This window comes from Empidonax traillii, unplaced genomic scaffold (genome assembly GCF_003031625.1).
Source record: "Empidonax traillii isolate 1590-97213 ecotype Southwest subspecies unplaced genomic scaffold, ASM303162v1 scaffold223:size1722714, whole genome shotgun sequence".
Classification (NCBI taxonomy): domain Eukaryota; kingdom Metazoa; phylum Chordata; class Aves; order Passeriformes; family Tyrannidae; genus Empidonax; species Empidonax traillii.
In genome coordinates, this window is record NW_020955416.1 from 1,546,353 (window position 1) to 1,565,069 (window position 18,717).

Here is an 18,717-nt window from a genome sequence, read left to right on the forward strand (position 1 = left end):
GCATAGCAACTCAATAAGGCAAAGGAGGATTTTAATAGAACAAGCTGATACCCAGATGGGGATTAGGGCAGTTTCAGGAATGCTTAAGGAAGAGAGAGGAGCTACATCTAAGGGCAGGGATGTAACAATACTTCCCTGGGTTATGGCTATTCCCAGGGTCACTGCAGAAGGGGTAGTTGTCCTATTCTCATCACAGCCCTGGCCCTGTTCCCCGTTATGGGGCCTTTCAGGGTGGCTGGTACTTCTGATGGCTCTTTAGAGTCGTCCATAAAGCTGTAAATACAGGCAGCAGGTAGGATCCTCTCCTTGTAGTGCTGTGGACCTGCTGTTGCAGCAGGACAGAGGAGATTTTGCTGGGAAGAGTGGCTCTGCAAAGTCCCCTACAGCAGGGCCACCCTGCCTGGTTTTGGGTATTGCCTGATGTGCCAGCAGGAGGCACCTTAGGAGCTGTTCTGACACCAGCTGCCGGATCTCCTTCTCCCAAAAATGTTTAAAGTGTGGGTGGATGTAGGTGGTAGTTCCCTAGTTACTCCTCCTTCCAGTCCCCAAAGAAAACACTTTTCATTCAGATTCAGTAGAGTGACCTCCTGCAGATGTCTATATTTGTATTTTTTAATAAAACTTTATTTTGTGAAATTCAGATATACAGAGAAAATAGGGGCTGGGCGCTGCTTTGAGTGGGTTTGAACAGCTTTGGGGGGAAAAGAAAAGACTTTATAGCCACAAAGTGACCACAGGGATTTATTGATGCTTTATTTTTTCCAAGAAATTACATTGTTTCATTGCAAATAACATGGAAAGAGAGTGTTGGGATGGATGGATACTGGATGGCAGCAGTTTATTCCATCTGGTTTGCTTTGGTGAAAGCTCAGATTTTTCTATATGAAAGCGTAGTGACCCAGAGGTGATACCCGTGGATGTGCTGGTAAAAACGGGTGGGGTTGGAGTCGCATCATCCAGTTCTATGCAATTTCCATGTTGATGGTGACAGACTGAGCAAAACTTCTGGGCAAATCTGGAGTGCCATCTGGTCTTTCTGAATTCGACTTGTTCTGGGAAGGAATGGGAGAATTGGATCTGAAGTCAACGCTGGCTGAAGAAACATTTGCAAAATGACAAACTGAGCCCTTGATTCCTATTTGGAGGTGTTTTTTTCATATAGGAGTTGGGAATGTGTATTTTTTTTTCAACAAAATAGCAGTATATAAATGTTGTAGGGTGGTGTTTTTTTTTTTTTTTTTTTTTAACTTTTGAAGCCCTCATTTGGCTATTGATCATAACTGTTATACCCTTTTCCACGCGACTGTTTTGTTTGCAGAGCTGTTCTCAGTATTTCACACAAGTATTCAGGATATGCCTTAACAGAAATCTACAAATTATTGGACGTTGCTTTGAGTTCCTTTGAAAAAAAAATAAATCTCAGTTGTGCTTGTAGGATAAATGTCTCAGGCTGTCAGTTTGCATAGTTTAAACTCTAAATTTTGTATGGCAACAGATATCTAGGGTAATATTTATGCCTGAGGTTTCTTTTCACGGTTTATGTTTGAAAAATCCACTAAACACAATTTTCAATGACTTACAGGGCTGTGAACAAGAGCCAGGAATCTGCACTCCTGTTTTCTTTGCTCTTGGACAACAATCTCCTTTTATTCTATTTGTATCACTGAGGAAACTGTCCCACTGGTGTTGGCCATGGGTATATAGAAGCCTTTAAGCATAGCAAACAGATAAGTGTAGAGATGAGAAGAACATACCATTTGGTGTCCGGAGAATTCCACTTAGACAGACAGGATGTGCTTTACAAATGCTGTGGGAAAATGCAGATATGCTAGTTAGAAGGAGCAGCAAATGTTACCTTGGGAAATACCTTTATAAATAACCGCTGTGTATGAGTTGATGGTGTTAAGAACACGGGTTCCTGGTCAGATTTGACCCAAATGTGCGATAGAAGGCTCGGAGCGTTTAATGTTGGGATGCAGCATTAGTGTGTTGCCACGGTCATTCCCACACATAAGCCTTTTGACCCAGCTTGGCTGGAGCTTTGTCTGATTTGCCTGAGAAGCTGAAAGCCAACTGCAGTGAAACTGTGTGAGAGAGGAGAAATGTAAGATGGGAGGATGTTGAGCTCTTGCACCTACCCTCGTAGTTGATGCAGCCGTTTGAATCTTCCTGACCTTTCATGAGTTCATCTACTTCCTCTTCTGTCATCTTCTCACCTGAGAGTGGAGAGAGCTTGGTTAATCCCTCCCCACTCAACTGTGGCTCAACCCTATAGCTTTTCCAAAGGCTTTCCTTGTTTTCTGAGTTAGTAACAAAAAGACCTATATATCACATGAGCTTTATTAATTTTAACTTTCTTTAGAAGTTATCCCTGTGCGTATAGACAGGGATTCTAGTTATTACTACAGAATAAAGAAGTTATGCAGCAAATCTTCTACCTTTGTCCAAGTGTGTTAGGTCCCTGGGGTGTACAGACTCCTCTCTATTCATCAAATATCAGGCACTCTTAATGTGAAATCATAAACCGAGCCTTTTCCTCTGCTCTTCAGCACAAAACCCAAAGCTTTATTTGCTTTCTTAGTGGGTTACTAGTTAGGAAACTCAGAGTCTTGTCTGGCTTGGTAGCCTCCTACCTCTCCAGACTGGTTGGACTGTCTTTCCTCCCTCTCTCATGCCTTCAAACAGCAGCAGTTTTGGAAGCGCTCGCAGAGATGATAAGCCCTTACCCAGAGTAGCCAGCACGTGACGGAGCTCAGCCCCCATGACTGTGCCGTTGCCTTCCTTGTCAAAGACACGCAGACCTTCCACAAAGTCTTCAAATGTGCCCTGTTCCTTGTTGTTAGCAGCTGCTTGCAACATGGGCAGGAACTCCTCAAAAGTAATCTTCTTGGCATTCATCTCTGGAAAGAAAGCACCAGTTGCTACGTGCCAGACTCAGGCATGTATGTTCTTCAGGGATATTTGCCCTGAAATGTGGGAGAACCTCCCACCTCGTGTACACACCTTTTTCTAGCCTTTACTCTAATTTTTGCCTCAGAATTTTTAAGGTTGTGGAATCTGGATTTTCTCTTATCTTGGGAGTTAGTTTTGGCATAGATCTGATAGTTCACACCCCTGCTCCAGCCCTCTTCTTACATAACTTGATATGCTTGTGTGCATGTTGTATTTTTCTTTTACAGAAAGGAAATTTGCTGTAGGAGTTGATCTTAGAAAGGATTTGGGGAGTGAAAGGACTACAGAACACAGTCTAACAGAAATCTTGAGCCCCAGCGGTGGGAAAAGGTAACCAGTGTGAGATGTGGTGACTTAGACAAGCCCCTGGGGTTGCTGACATATTACTGACCTTTTCAGGGTCTCTTTGATGTGGTGGCAGACCCCATTAGCAAAAGAATAAATTAATTAAAAATAGGAAAGTACAGTTGGGGCGGGGGGGGGATGTCCAAATTTGCTATTGACATGTTCACAGGTTTAAGGACTCCCAAGCTTAGTGCATCAAACCCCTCCCTTTGCTCTCATGAGCCAGAAGCTGTGGACCTTGGTGAGGACCTCCTCAAGTACTGTTGGTTTTGGTTAGTTGTTGTTTGTACCAAGGCTCTGGCATGACTGAAATCAGGGATCACCTGCTTCTAGGTCCTTGTTAGAAGGTGGCTACAATATTCTTTATTTCTTTTTATCTCTAAAAGAGGAGAAAAGGAAATAGAAAATGGCTGCTATAATAAATAGGCAACATATGCTTTAGCATGTCCTGGTTGGTAGGAACTTTGGGAAGACTACTACTCCAGCTAGAAGGAATACACAGGTGGGTTTCCAGCCCCAGGGCACTTCAAGGCTTATTCAGAAGAACCTGCACTGGAAGGACCTGAAGAGCTGAGTATCAGTTGTTGGAAATGCACTTACAGCTCCCCAGCAAGGGCTGGGACACAGATGGACTGTGAGCAACAATGAACGTGTGCTAAATCTGTGTAAAGCAGACACCAAAATGGTCCCTACAGAGACTTCTCCATGTCCTTAAGAGAGAAGGTTTTAATTCTGTATTTCCCATCATCACCATCCTCTTCCAAAGGAACTGGAGAAATTCCATATATTGTCGTTGCAGAGTCCCCCTCACTCCCCATCAGAGCAAGAGCTCCTCTCCCTCCTGCTGTGACCATTGATGCTGCCAATTGCAGTTCCCCGGCCTCAAGAAGAGCCCATCAGAGACTGTAGGGCACTTACCCTCTTTGCTGGGGTTTCCCAGGATTTTGTTGACCTCGGCATTTGTAGGGTTCTGCCCCAGCGCCCGGATGATATCGCCAACCTGGCTCAGGGTGATCTTGGCATCTCCAGTCCTGTCAAAGAGGAGGAAGGCCTCCTTGAAGTCTGCAAGGGAAGAGTCGTGGTTAAATTGAGCCAGGCAGCTCCCTGCTGACAAAGATGAGAGCCTCTTGTCTCCTGGCAATGTTCCACTGACTCCAGGGGAGCTAGCCAGGGGAATCTTTGGCCCACAGTCCCAAGAAAAACTCCTCCCCTGTGACATTTTGGTTTCACTATTTTTAAACTTTTATATCTATCTTTCATAGCTTTCCTGGCTCTAATAGCCATCAATAACTTGGTGATTGACCCTGTAGTTATTTCAAGGACAGGGAAACGTAAGATCTCCGTGAATATTCTCATTCAAGAACAGGTTTCTTTATGCGATGAAGCAGCAGAAGGTAAAAATGTTGTTATCCACTCCACCTTATCTCTCTGGAGGACTGGGACTCTCCTGTGAAAGTGCCTAGCAGGGCAAAACCTCTGCCTGCTTCAGTGGGTCCTACCTGCAATCCCAGCCTCTCAATTGCATAGTGCTAACGGCAAACTTTTAAAGGTGGATTTCAAATGCTTGTGCTGTTGTTTTTCCTTAAAATTGAGATTCCTACCCCTGTTTGTTCCCTCTCATCTCCGCTTTTTGTGGTCTGTCCCTGCTTCTTGCAGATGGATGAATATCAAGCTTTTTCCAGTGGCAGAACTTGTGTGGCGTCTTATTCTGTGCATTTCCAGTGTGTACACTTTGGTTCTTTCATTGCTGCCGAGTGGTCAGCGTTCAATTTCTCCTTCCTGTTGGACAAGGCCTCGGGATACAGGCACTTCTCCTACAGAAATCTTCACAGTCGGTTGCCTCCATTACATCACAGGCCTTCATCTGCTGTTGCAAAGTTCCGTGTCAATCATCTTGCCATATTTTTCAGGTTTTTTTAAGAATATTTTTTGCAGTAACTGAAAAACTATTGCTTTAAAAAAAGAGGAGGGGATGAAGGTCAACTGTTTACCTAAAAAGCCATCTTGGAACCTCACGTGCCAAGAGCATCTTGGACTGTGCTGTTGGTCTCTTCTGCACTGCAGTGTCTGACGATGCCGTGGGTTAGCTCCCAGCAAACCAAGTAAAATGTCTTTCCCTTGGCTGTGATGCACATCCAGCAGCTAGACAGGCTTTGTGTTTCACAGCTTGTGGAATGTTCTTTGTGTCTTGAGGCAGATTTGGGAGTAATAAACCACATTTCAGATTACGCCTTGATTTGTCTCGTGCCGGGGATGTGATTTGGAGGTATCTGGTTTTGCTTTAGCCTTCCATGTACTGCCATAGTGGAGGAGTTGCTGGCACCCAGCAACGGTGCTGATACACAGTGTCAGCCTGATAGGCTGTAATCTAATACATCTGAAACTAATCCTTTTACTATCTGATGTGAGAGACTGTCATCTTTCGCTGCTAACCCTCTCTCCTTACAGCTTTTATTGCAGGGTATGAAATCAAGCCCTTTGGACCCGTGTGGAGCTTCCCCTTACAATATACCAACCTGATATCAGCTCCTGCTCTAGCAGCTAAGATCAATAGAGCTGTAGTGATTTATACCATATGATTTGATCTTTCATCTGCTGCATCAATGACATTTAGTCAGAGGGAAGTATAAAACAATGCCAGTGTGCTATTAGCACAGCTGTCAGGAGACTTCCTCTGTTTTTTAAGTTCTGCGAAGTTTTATGTTCATTGTGTTCTGAACACAGCTCCCCAGCTTGGAGAAAAGGCTTGATTTAATTTTGTCTCTCAGACATGCATTTCACTGCAATATATCTTTGCTGTGACGTTTTTCTTTTTTTTTTTTTTTTTTTCAATAGCTAGTCCTAGGTTGTATTTGTGCTGGAATAAGCAGGTTTAAAGTCCTTCTCTGAGGATGGTACTACCCAGCTGCTGGTGCATCAGCCTGTGTGGATGGAAATAGTTACTGGGGGTGGGCCACCTCTGTTCCTGGGAAATCCTCCCTCTCTCAAGGAGGTTCTAATTGCTCTGCTGCTTGGTTCAGTCATTGCAGCATTATAGCAGCTGGATGATCTGAAAGATGTGGGGAAACTGAAAGAAATATTTTGCTTTGTTATACATGCCAACAGCTTTGAATTGATGGCATTTTTCCATAAATCCTCCCAATCCTTTTGTAAAAGTTTCAGAATTAAAAAGTGTAGAAGAAGAGGCTGAACGATTGTTGCTGTTGTTGTTGTGGCCAGGCATGTTTGGACCGCAGGAAGATAAATGTTTCCAGTCTCTCTTGCTGCACTGTACCTTTCCTTATTGCTTTGATGGTGTAACCTAGATTAGGCTCATGTTCAGGAAGTTTAGGACTTTCTCAAGACCTGCTTCTAGCTACTACACTCCCTCTGAATTTCTTGAAAGTCCTTGTATCTTCCTTTCTAAGTACTTTGTTCAATCTACTATATGTGCTACTGAAATTTTGGCATTTTTTTAACATTATTTAATGTATCTCAAAGGCAGCTCTTAGCATATTTAAAACACTCTAGCTTAGATTTGCAGAGCTTCAATGGGGGTTTTTAATTGGCTCTTTCTAGAAGATTGAAAGAATGAATTTGGAATTAGTTGTTCGTGAGTTGGATAATACAGCAAGATGCTCAAGAATTGCAGCGTGCCCAGACTATTGTGTTTATAAGCAAGTTTATACAAGTCACTTATTTGCTGACTATTTCCATGCTTCATGAATGGATTTACAGTAAACCAGCCTTTGTTTCCCCCCTTCCACAAAACCTTCTGGCCAAAGTGACACGTAGACCTCTTGCATCTTCTGATCATGTAAGACTGCAAAGCCACTGCAGCTAAGTCCACTCCCCTCCCGTTGTCCTTCATCTGCCTATTTCCCCCGTGACTTTCAAATACAAGACTGTTTTTCAGCATCCTTATGAAGAGCCAGAACAGGAGCACAACAGAAGAGTGTTCAGCGGGCAGAGCCAGTGTATTTTCTCTTCGTACCATGGAATAAACTTCTCAGCTTGGCAGCATGTAAGCACCCAGATAGATTACATGTAAATCTATGGTCACATTCTTGTTCAGCATAAGTCAGCACTGCTCCTCTGAAGTCAGGAGTGTGATGATTTGTACCAGCTGAAGCCCTAGCTCCTCATTTCATAAAGGTTAATTTCTGAGCCTCTAGCTCCGCTCTGAACCCACGTACAGTTAAAACACATCAGCTCTCTTGTAACTTACCATCCTGTTGCTCCTTGGAGAACTCGATCTGTTGGAAGGAAATCAATCACAAAACATAGCTTAGGAAGGGGGGGCTGGGGAGAACCTGTTTGTTTTCTAAAGCATCCAGCTCAGTCCATGAGTTGTCTTCCAAAACAGCAAAAGTGTGGTCTGACAGATGTGCAGAAGTAATGCATTTAGCAAAAGAGCTGTTAAGGCTAGTGAATATTTAGCATTTGGTAGCCATTATGTTCCCCCTCCTGCCCTGTTAAAGTTTAACTTTGATTTCACTTACCATTAATTTCATCAGCAGAGAAGGACTGCAGTTGGGAAGAAAAAGAGAGAGAAAAAAGAGAACTAGTACTGCTGAAAATGCACTGAGAGAAAGCAAATAGCACAAAGTACCCGAGCACTCTCTGGCTTCTGTCTTGCCTAATGTAATTGGGCCACAACAACCTAAATTAGCAACTTCCCTTTTAAAAATGCACCAGCAGGTCTGTTGTTAAAGATTCCATTAAAATCTGCATCCCAGGGAAAGCCAGAATTGTGACTATAAGCAAATTCTAAAGTCTCTTAACTAAAGTAATTATGTACCATCAGGTAATCTACTTTTTCAGCATAGACCTGCTTTAGTTACACAATTTGAAGTAATATTGCTTATCAAGCAGCTTTTTTACATTAACGTAGAAATTAAACCAATCCCTTAAAGCCTGTGTTTCAGATTAGGTTTTGACAGTACATTGTTTCATAAACTGCTAAGCTATGATATTTTCTTCTATAAAACATTACAATTTTCGTTTGCCACTTTAGCAGGTCGCATCTGATTTAACCAAAAGCTCAGCAAATTGTAACTGTTCTGTCGGAAGCTGCGGGAGCTGCACGTCTACCATTGCCCAGCAGAAACTTGAGGCTAACTGGAAAACCTTGCATAGTGCTTCAGGTTTCAGGAGGAAAACCAAGCAAACCTGAACTGTCTTCTGGATTGTCCTCCCCTGCCCCCTCCCCAGAACTAACTTGAGCCAGAAGCCCAATTTATTTCTATAAAACACACTGGCTCACTGCTAACCATCAGCTTTCCAGTGCACCCACCATGGTTGAGTTGGAAAAGCAGAGCAGCAGACGGGCAGGAGGGATTAGCTGAGAGGTCTTGAGAGTGGTCCTGCTTTCCTGGCCTTTCTTCCCCTTATTTATCTGGTGGTGCTGATGGCATTGCCGGGATTAGGTGTCAGAAGGAAGAGGTCCCTCCCCTTGGCGAGTTCTTTAGCTTTCTTAGGGCAAAGTGACAGGAGGCTCTATGTCTTGATCGACATCTTATGATGGCTATTTTTAGGAGGCTGGAGAGGGGCAGGGAGTGACAAGCAGTAATTCTGATTCATGTCAGCACTTTCTGGGTCTGTACCATCAAGAGGAGATATTCCTTGTCCAGACCTACCAAGACTTCCTTATAGGGAAGGATTCTATTCCTCCAGTAAGCTATAGAGTCAGTCAGCAGTGACAGAAGCAAAGGCCCCAAAAATGTTTTGTGAACTGGAAGGATGACTGTTCACGGTGGGTAAGGGGTGCTTGATTTTTTGGGTTTGTAGCTCCCGGTGGGCCCATAAGTGGGAATTTTCAAAGTAGGCTGCGGGAGGTAGAGGCTCAACTTCTCCAGCAGCAAAGACCTCGTCCCACCATGTAGCATCCCCCAAGCCCAGGACGAATCTCCGAATGGATGGGATGTTGTAATGGGATTGGAGAGCTTTGCTCTAAGCTTCTGTCTTTCTCTGTTGCCTCAGCTGGGTCGAGATTGTCATGGAGCCAGGATGGAAAGGGTTGTGTGGCAACAACAGATCCCTGTTATGAACTCAAATCTCCTCTTTAATTTCTGTTGATTGCCTCTGTTAAGAAGTCACTGCTGCTGGTTTTCTACTGACAAAATGTGATTAGTGAGGTAAACTTTCTCCTGTAGCTCTCTCTAGTTACCCTGAAGAGAAGCATAACCTTTGTGAACGTCTCTTTTCAGTATAGTGAGGACACTGAAAGAAAGAATCAAATCCAAACAGACTTAACTTTGCTGGTTTTTTATAACTGAACAATCAAAATAGGTCAAAGTATTTGGTTGGATTTGAGATACTAATCTCCTATTTTAAGAAACAGAAAATTCCTTGCAGTTACATCTTTTAAGCTTGCCATTTTGGCTCAAAAATGCTCTCTTCAATCAGATTACTTGCATTTTTGAGAAATGTCTGGAAAAATATCCTGAGTATTAAAAATGCTCCACTGCCAATCCTTTGCTTTTGTTTAATTTTGGTATTTTTTTGTTTGTGTTTTTTTGTTTGTTTTTTTAGGTTGGTTAGTTGGTTGGTTGGTTTTTTTTGCTACTTGTACTCTCTTAGCCTGTGGGAACAGGACTGTGTTCATGACCAAGTGTAGCCAGGATCAGGTGTGGCTGCGCTGAAAGAAGGTTGATGTTTTTGCCTGAATTAGCTAACAGAGGTTTAGCACAGTGCAGAGCACCTGATTAACGCTGGCTGGGACTGGAGCTTGGGCAGTGAGAAAGCTAATACAGATCTTGGCCATCAGTCCCCCCAATGCATTAATAGAGGAGCTTTCAAAAGTCTTTGGCAGAGCTGAAATGTTGCCTGGGTCAACGCCGTGTGTTGGCTTTTGTGGAATTTTCCTTCTGCCCTCAGCCTCTTGCTTGCCACTGCTGGCAACTGAGAAGTGTTCCCCTGAAAACAGGTGTGGGTTTTTTTTTTTTTTAAAAGGAAAACTTAGATTAATTTTCTTGAACAGATGAATTTTGGCTCCAACATAGCTCATCCCAAAAGATGCCAAGCAGAAAATAATTGGAGCATGTTTGCCTTGGGCATAGAAAACTGGTACCTGCATTAGTCATCTGGTTTGATTGGGCTATCAAATACCTATAAATTGAGAGGTGTCTACATATAAGCTGATTATCTTTTGACCATGTGAGACTTTGGCTTCGAATTTTGATGAGGAAATACTAGTGCATCACACCAGCTCTTCATTTTAGTGCTGATCCTTGAATCAAATCTCACGAGATAGCTTCAGTGGGGAAGAATATTCTTGTATGGGCGTGTTGCATTCACTTGAATTAAGAATCGCCCTGCTCCAAACCAGTAGGTCTGTTTGGGGGGGGTTAAAGTCTACTTGCTTTGAGTAAGGGCACCTGCCAGTGTCCTGGATGGAAAATTCCCCACATGTGACCACCTTCTAGGAATTCTGGTGCTAGACAGAGGTATTTTGACCAGGTCCCAGTTATAGGATGGGGTGAATAGGGTTTTGTGCAAGGCTTTATCACCAAGTAAACAGAGACCCAATCCACACAAATCTTTATTTCCAAAGTATTAACAAGGCTTCTGATTTCCCACAAATCACTGGCTCATGAGCCTTAGGGCACCAGCTTTTGCAGTATGGTGCTGTGCTTGCCTCTTAAGGCTGGTGGGCACTCACTGGGATTGAGTTGCACTGAGTATGGGATTGAGCTGTGCTGAGTGACAGCTGCCTTGTCCTCACTGGAAATGTGGAAAGGTCTGGATGGGAAGAAAAGCCCTTAGAAAACACGCTGCTGGAAGTTAAAGCATTCAGCTGCTCAATCTGCTTGTTGCCTTTTGGATGAATTACAGAGGAGTGAATCATTTTAGGAGTTTATTAGAGAGTCATCAGATAATTCAAGGTACTGTCTCTGTAGAAGAGAGTAAGAAGAGATCAGATGTCTTGGAAAATCGGAGAGGAGAAAATTGAAGAGTCCTTTAGGATACTCATTGTATATTTAGCTCTCTATGCAGGACTAGAGGGGATTTGTTTTATTTTTGGATGAAGACAAGCTAGGATTGTGCCTATAGCAGTTTATGATATCTGCTCACCCTTAATGCCTGCTCCTTGATTAACACAGTTGAATATCTTTTTTTGAATATCACTGAGTGCAGGGTTGCTCAGCTTCCAAACCCCTCTTAAAGCAGGGTGTCCTTCACCCATCCCTCACCCCAGTTCCACAGTGTGTATGATCAATGCCACAGATTTTAGAGAGGCTGCTTCTCATTTAAGTAAAAATCAACAGCCTGATGGAGCCTCATGGCTTATGAGGCAGAGAAAACATTAGAAAGCAGAAGAGCTCTCGAAAAAGTGAGGTCCAATTTTGAGAACAGAGCTGCCTGGAAATACAACTGGAGAAAGAACACACACAACCATTGCTAATACAGGAGAGAAAGTTGCACGTGTGAGATACTATGAGGTTTTGAATAATAGTTCAAAAATACCTCTGATTGGAGTTAAACGGACTATCAGATTAATTTGAAATTTTTTTCCAAGCATTTTATACAACTTTCCTGTTTGCTTATTTTTTTAAAGCTTGTAACCTCACAGTTGCTTTACAGCTGTGCAAAAACTTTTGGATGAGCCTTGCCATTTAATTAATGAGCCCTTCTGAAATGTCTGGGTGTGATATGTGCTCTACCTGCACTGTTAATCACACCCTTTTGAACAGATTTTATTAGCTTCGTGTGGGGAAGTGCGTTCAGTTGTGCTCATTTGCAAATGTGTCACTTTTCTAATTGCTTCTAAATCAAGAAGATTTAGAGTCTGTGAGGCTCTGGAGCCCTGCTTTTGGAGGGATTTCTTGTTTTCACCTGCCTCCCAGTGGCAGTGTTAAGAGTAATAATGTAATTTAAACTCTTGCTGCTTGACATTTAAGTGCTATGTGGTAAACCAGCCAGTTCAAAGTACTTTTTGGCAGTGGGTATAAGATGTAATAAAGCCTGAGTGAAGAGAGGGCAAATTTCCTGGTTGGTTATTTCGTATCTCCTTACAGACAACTTCTTTCTTTACTTGTCATTGGCTAAATTAGTCACCTTCTTGCCTTATGTAAGATTAACTCAAATATCCTTCAGTTACTATTTGTTACAAATCTCTCTGTGCTCTAATGGGGCTTAAAACAGTATTTTAGAAACATCATGGTGTTGTTTTGCTGGGAGAAAGGCTCTGCCACACAACTATTAACTGCTGGAAGTTACCCTGTGAGCTGTTAAAACGCTGTTACACGCTAATTTCCACTTTAAATGCCACTTTTTCTACCAATGCTTGCCGTTTCCCAGACTCTCCAAAGGCTACAGGTATCTGCCAAAGCTGTGAATAGCTAAGAATGGATCTTGTTTTTTTAAAAAAAAACCCTTTATGCCGTGCCCTGCCCATCCAGTGATTGTCAGCAACGCGGGTCTGGCATCAGAGGCGAGGCTGATGGAGCAAGGGATTGAGTTTGGGCTGCTCTGGGCTGGATCCTGAACGGTGCTGTGTCTCAGGGATCAAAGCAGAAGCAGGAAGCTTGCCTGGATGGCATCAGACAGGCACGTTTACATCTCTTAAGGCTAAAGTCACACTGGCCCTTATCCCTGTCCTACCTAAGTGCACTTGGGACTGATGACCTTGTCCAACAAGTATAACCATCCTAGGGAATCTTTCCGGAGCTGTAGCTGGAGTTAGATCAGGCATAATCTGAAGGCCTCAACCAAAAGTTTCAAGTAAAAACCTCCTGGTTCCTAAGAAAGCCCTCACTGCTATGAGCAAAGCTACTGTTCACATTCCTGCTCTCCCTCCACAGCTTTCCATGGAGTTGGTCTGCAGCACAACAGCTCTCAGAGCACTTCAGCTGACATTTGCAGTCCTGCTTGCCCTCCAGCCCAGGAGCTTTCTGTCAGTGCATTTTAGTGAGTCTCTTTCTCTGGTTAAGTCCAACAGAGTGTCTGTTCAGGGATGACCTACTGGAGTAGTGAATATAATAACAAATAAGGACACTTGGAGAAATACTTGTTACTGCCTTAAGAGCTCTGTATTTAAAAACAGTCAGTCACAGTCTCGCTTCCATGCAAAAGGCTTCATCATGCATCACATAGTTACACAAGACATTAGCAAGTCTTTACTAGTTGATAGCTTTTAATTATTTTTTTTTCTGCACATATCTGCAGTTTGGCATGGCGTAATTGGTGTCCTGGAATTTCAGTCTTGAAAAAACCAGCATGGGAAGCCTTGTGTGCCAAATGAACCTCACTTACACCGTGGATACCTGCAAGAACCCACCTGAGGGAGGATACTCAGCTGTATCCTTGAAGTAAAGGGCCTGGTGTGACAGCAGTTCAGGATGCTACATGTCCAGGTCACAGTCTGAACAAGCAGGTGCCTATAAAGCCCTGCACCCAGCATTCCCCACACATGGATCCCAGAACATCACAGTTGATGCTGTGAGCCCTCCAAGGGTTGGTGTGTGCCCATAGATTTTCAGCAAAAAACAACATGTTTTTCTTGTTGTTGATAGGGACCAAGTTATATTGATTTGGGCAATAGGAAATTTATCCATTTCCTGCTGCCTCAGTTGCAAAACCAAGCATAAGACATCTACATCATTTATGTCTTATCAGGTTGTTGCAGACATAGACCCACAGTAGTGCTGTTCATCAACTCAGCATTTCTTCTTATTCAGGCTTGGGTGGGAAGAAGGAAGTCGACAGAACATATAAACTATCTTTTAGGGAGTGTGCTGGGCCATCCTTGGAACTGGGGAATTCTTGGGGATTTTTTAAGAAAATAACCCATATGGTCACCTTGCTGTTAATCGTGGTTGGTTGCAGTGGTAGCTCTCAGCTGTGTCCATCACCTTGTTCTTTTCTCAGTTGTTCTTCTGTGCCTAATGCAAATCCAGGCCATGTTAGAAATAAAGAAAACTGGAAATAGAAATTTGAACTCGAACAGCTTGTGCAAAGCAGATTGAGTTTTCATGATTTTTCCTGAGTAAGGGGGAAAGAGGTTTTCACGTTTCTATTTAAAAACAAAGTCTTCCTCCCTGCCTGGACTCTCCTCCTGTGGTGGTTGCACTGCAAACTCAGGTGAGCTATGAAAGGGCTCAGTTTAGAGATTTGAGTCTTTAGCAGTAAAGTATTCATGTTATTCAGTTCTGTAGTCAATAGATGGTGCTCAAAAACAGAAAATCTCATGCCAGCTGCTATTAGCACTACCAAATCACCAAATATTTGCTCTAATTGGGTTAATTTCAAGAGTGGGATAAAGAACAAAAGAGAGTGAATGGTCTATCACAACTTCTGATGGTGACAGAGAGTTTTTGGGGTGCCTACATTTGTAAGAACTCAACCTGAGTCCTCTTAAGAAAGGAAAAAAAATCTGGAGTTTCAAAATGTGCTCTCCAAAAGGGTCAGAAAACCAGAAGGCCAAGCAGAGCATCTGAGCTGAGAGGTATCACCAAAAGAATCACTAACCCTGTTTGTAAACCACGTTCCTGTTTGTTTTGGAGACTATTATGATTTCTGATGCTAACTTAAAATGGAGTGCTCTGCCAAATGTGGCTGATTTGGCTGCTGTAAGCCCTTGTTAGGCAGCTCTACCCTTACTCACTCCACCCATGACACTTAGAAGGGGCTTGGATATCTCTTTGTAGAAGCTAACAAAGCCTGCTGTGTGGCTCCACAGATCCTCATGGCACTGCACCCTGGCATTCCCAGTCACCTCTCATGAATAGCTGCTGATTCCCTGAGGAGTGGAGGGGAGCCCACTTGATGCCCTGGTTCAGAGTGCTGGTGGTTTTGTCTCTATGTCTGGTAAGTCAGTGCAAAGAGCTCCAGATCATAGAATCATAGAATTACAGAATGGTTTGTGTTGGAAGGGACCTTGAAGATCATCCAGTTCCAACCCTCTGCCATGGACAGGGACACCTTCCACTAGACCAGGTTGCTCAGAGCCCCATCCAACCTGGCCTTGAAATGTCCACTGAGTCCCAGTCAAAAGCTTAGCTTTAAGTACTCCCTGGCTCCAGAGTTTTGCTGGAAATGGTGCTGTACCTTTTCTTGTGCTCAGGCTTGGGTGGCTGAATGGAAGGATTCAGGATTAATTAAGGGGCTGGGCTAAGACTCAGAAAACTGAGATTCCTGACTTTGCCACATCGCCCAGGCAGATCACTTTCCACATGACTTTGCTCCCCTTCACTGCATGAGCTCTCCAAGGGTGAAAAGGGATCACCCAGGGTGGCTGGTTGGGACCCTAGAAGAAAATACTTTGTCTGATACTATCTTTCAAGAGAAAGAATTTAGGGAGAGTATCTTCTTTTATCAGTCTGAATATGACAAAACCTGTAGAGTTCTCTCTGTTCTACCAGTATATATTTCCTGCTATTACAGAGAGCTGTCTGGGTACAGGAGGGAACTGCAGATGCCTCAGAGTGCAGTGTGCCATTTTTTAGCTGGTAATATATTATTCAGTCTATTTATGTAAAGATAGATTAGCTAGGTCCATTGGAGTTGAAAATCCTATTTTCTCCTAATGAACTGGACATATAAAGTTATCCAATCATATTAAATTATTTAGCAGGAAATCTAGCTTGTGTTCCCCTTCATCTCTGGAGATGAATGCATTGTGAGGCCTAATGTAATTTTTAGACAGTGTTCTGAAAAATGGCTTTTGCTCTTGTTATGCTCTGCCAATGGCTTTAGCTTCAATTTTACGAGAAGCTACATACTCTCTCAGAAAAACACTGACTACTGATTGGATGAATTAAAGTAAACTTGAATTTCATTAAGTGGGTTATAATCTTGGGAGTATATGAATTAAGGTATCTGAAAGACAATTCATCATGAGATGAAAATGAGTAGGTCCTCTTAGGAGTCCTTGTACTCCTTCTTTTATCCATAATAGGCATGATCTCTTATGTAGAACTTAGCAAATTGGTCCTGGGACCAATCAGCTGGTCAGGTAGGTGGAGAATGACTATTTATAGTCCTACCCAGAAAAACTAGTCTGTCTCTTCTTCTCTTGAACTGCTTAACCTCTCTCTCTTCTTTCCTAAGTAAAGAATTTCCCAGAATGAAGGAATTTTCTTTGAAGGGTCAAGGCAATAGTTAGTGATGTCAGTAGACATGCAGTCTAAAGACATTATGAGAACAAATGGCAGTGCAGTCAGAGGAAAACCTCCGAAAGACTCTTCTTCTTTATTGCTTTCAATTTGCAGCAAATTGTGAGCAAATGTAAAGGTGAGAGGAAATCACTGGAAATGCTCCCCTCCGTGTCTTTCTGGCTCATGGTCCCTGTCAGTGTTTGTTGTGCAGTGCAAATGAAAAGAAAACAGATGAAGCTGCCAAATCCCACTGTTTTCATCTGTTTTGTTTGTACACAAGTCACACTGCTCTCAAGGCACATGACCAAAGTGTCGTCAGGCGGCTCAAAAATTTGAGAGGAATTTGAGGGTAAACTGTAAAATAAAGCTTAGTTTTAGCACAGTGCTATGGGGAAACATTGCATTTCAGGTTTCAGTAACCCCTTTCCTGTCCTTGTGCACCTACTTTAGGGGGTTTGGGGAGGCTTTTTTCGTGGTGTCTTTCAAAAGAAAAATGTGGCTTCACCAAACAGGTCAGACTGCTGATCTGGTAAAATGTTCTGAGGTCCACACTCCAACATACTTTTAACATCAGCAAGGCTTCACTCCTGTGTTAAGTCATGCGCCATGCCTCGCACCCCTACAGCTGCTAAAACAGTTAAAAGCTCAGGCAGGTCAGCAAATCCATCGGCCGAGGTTACTCATTCATTTCACCGCAGTCCCCAAACCGGAACCGAACACACGCAACACTTCACTGCATCCCTCGGCCGGGACTCTGCTAACTCTCCCCCTTGGGAGCGCCTCGTGTCCGCGTCAGCACACGCTTATCCCTGTTACCTTGATGCTCTTGAGGTCGATGGCGGGTTCTTTGGGTTTGGCTGGTTCGGGTGCTGGGGCCGGCGCCGGCGCTGGTGCTGCGGCTGGTTTCTTTACGTCCTTCTTAGGTGCCATGGTGCTGTGTTTAAACTGGAAAGTAAAGGTGCTCAAAAAAAAACAAAACTTGGAAGAAAAAAAAACCAAAACAAAACCAAAAAGCCCCCAAACAAATGCAAAAAAAAAACCCTTAAAAGTGATCCTGGGAAAGGAGCAGTGGTCAGAATGAGCTACAGCCTGTGCCCTAGAAGTGGACCTGATGTGCTAAACTCTCTAAGGGCATATATATATTTCACTTAGTGCCTCACAGAGTCCTGACACATGCAGCTGGATTGGACAGCTTGATAATCGAGGGGGATGTCATTCCAGCTCGAGCTATAAATGGAATATAAGAGTTCAGGGCTTCATAAGATCAAGGAACTTCAGTGGCTTTTTTTCTCCCTCTTTAAAAACCCAGACCATCTCCCTGGTCATTTTTATGCGTGCAAAGGAGAGGGAAATACAACAAGCCCAGTTTCAAATCTACTGCTGACATTCACATATGGATTGAATGGTTCTTTTTCTCATCAGAACTTCAGTTCTGCTTAAGCAATAAATCTTCGTTCTTTTCTTCCCTCCCCTTTCCCCCCATGCCATGGATAGCACTCCAGGAGGATTTGGTTTCAAGTAAGTATTTTGACTTTCATGGTAGGGAAGATCATTATTTTCCAACCTAATTTGCATCTCTCCCTACAGCCCCTCATTCCTCCTCTGCTTCCTTCTTTTTCAAGGAAGTGTTGATCAAGCAAAGGCTCTGGGTGTTTAAAAATAAAGCAGACAGATATGGAAAACACTGCAGTACCTTCAGCCAAGGCATCTCTCTCCCTGACATGACCCTGAGTGTCTCTCAGGAGTTATTATTCCTTTCCATCATGGTAAGACTGTGTTTAAATTTGAAAATTGTTTCCTTTAATCTTTTTCTTATTTTTTTTTTTCTTCTCCTAGGGATAAGTTGTGCCCTATTAGAATGTGGAGATCAGCTGGATTTTGTCTTCCCACATGAAAGGTTTCCTTTTGTAATGTATTTATTAATGGAAACTGGCCATCGGGCCAAGGAGGCATTTGTGGCCTGTTTTCACCTTGTTTGCCTGCCTATCCTGTGTCCCTTGTCCATCTTTCCTCAGTCTCCTCCCTGCTCCCCATGCTCCCCAGGAGACACAACTTTCAGGATAAGATGGCTTTTCTGTTTTCGGAAGACTTTTTCCTGCACAGAAAAAAAACCCCAGCTTCTAACTCTGCCAAACCTGATGGTTCCCCTGGGTGTGCAAGATTGAGATTTTCTGCAGAAAAAAATCCAGGAGTTCTGCCTGTTCCTTCCTTCTCCAGCAATCCCTCTCCCATTTACTCCCCAGACCCCTCAAGTTCTGTGCTAGTAAGTGCGAGGCGTTTGGTGGGGCCCTTATTTCTGTCTCATGAACTATACTGTGGAGTGTTTTGTAACTACAAGTTA

The 18,717-nt window shown here is 43.2% G+C and overlaps 2 protein-coding genes across 6 annotated transcripts in view; one reads left to right on the forward strand and one right to left on the reverse strand.

The window, feature by feature from the left end:
- CPS1 (carbamoyl-phosphate synthase 1) overlaps positions 1 to 18,717 on the forward strand; it is a 156,752-nt gene that overhangs the window by 10,670 nt on the left and 127,365 nt on the right. The gene's annotated exons all lie outside the window — the stretch shown is intronic.
- Positions 724 to 17,480, reverse strand: MYL1 (myosin light chain 1). Of its 3 annotated transcripts, XM_027887835.1 has the most exons (8): positions 8,573 to 8,697; positions 7,779 to 7,803; positions 7,505 to 7,532; positions 4,216 to 4,359; positions 2,727 to 2,900; positions 2,139 to 2,216; positions 1,755 to 1,807; positions 724 to 1,052 (listed from the first exon to the last, which is right to left on the reverse strand). In XM_027887835.1, the coding sequence occupies exons 2-7, from the start codon at positions 7,788 to 7,790 to the stop codon at positions 1,779 to 1,781; spliced, it is 465 nt and encodes a 154-aa protein (XP_027743636.1). In that variant the 5' UTR covers positions 7,791 to 7,803; positions 8,573 to 8,697; the 3' UTR covers positions 724 to 1,052; positions 1,755 to 1,778. The 3 variants fall into 3 exon arrangements, with proteins under 3 accessions (XP_027743636.1, XP_027743635.1, XP_027743637.1); XM_027887834.1 differs by lacking the exons at positions 7,779 to 7,803; positions 8,573 to 8,697 and adding an exon at positions 17,193 to 17,480; XM_027887836.1 differs by lacking the exon at positions 7,505 to 7,532 and having other exon boundaries at positions 8,573 to 8,696.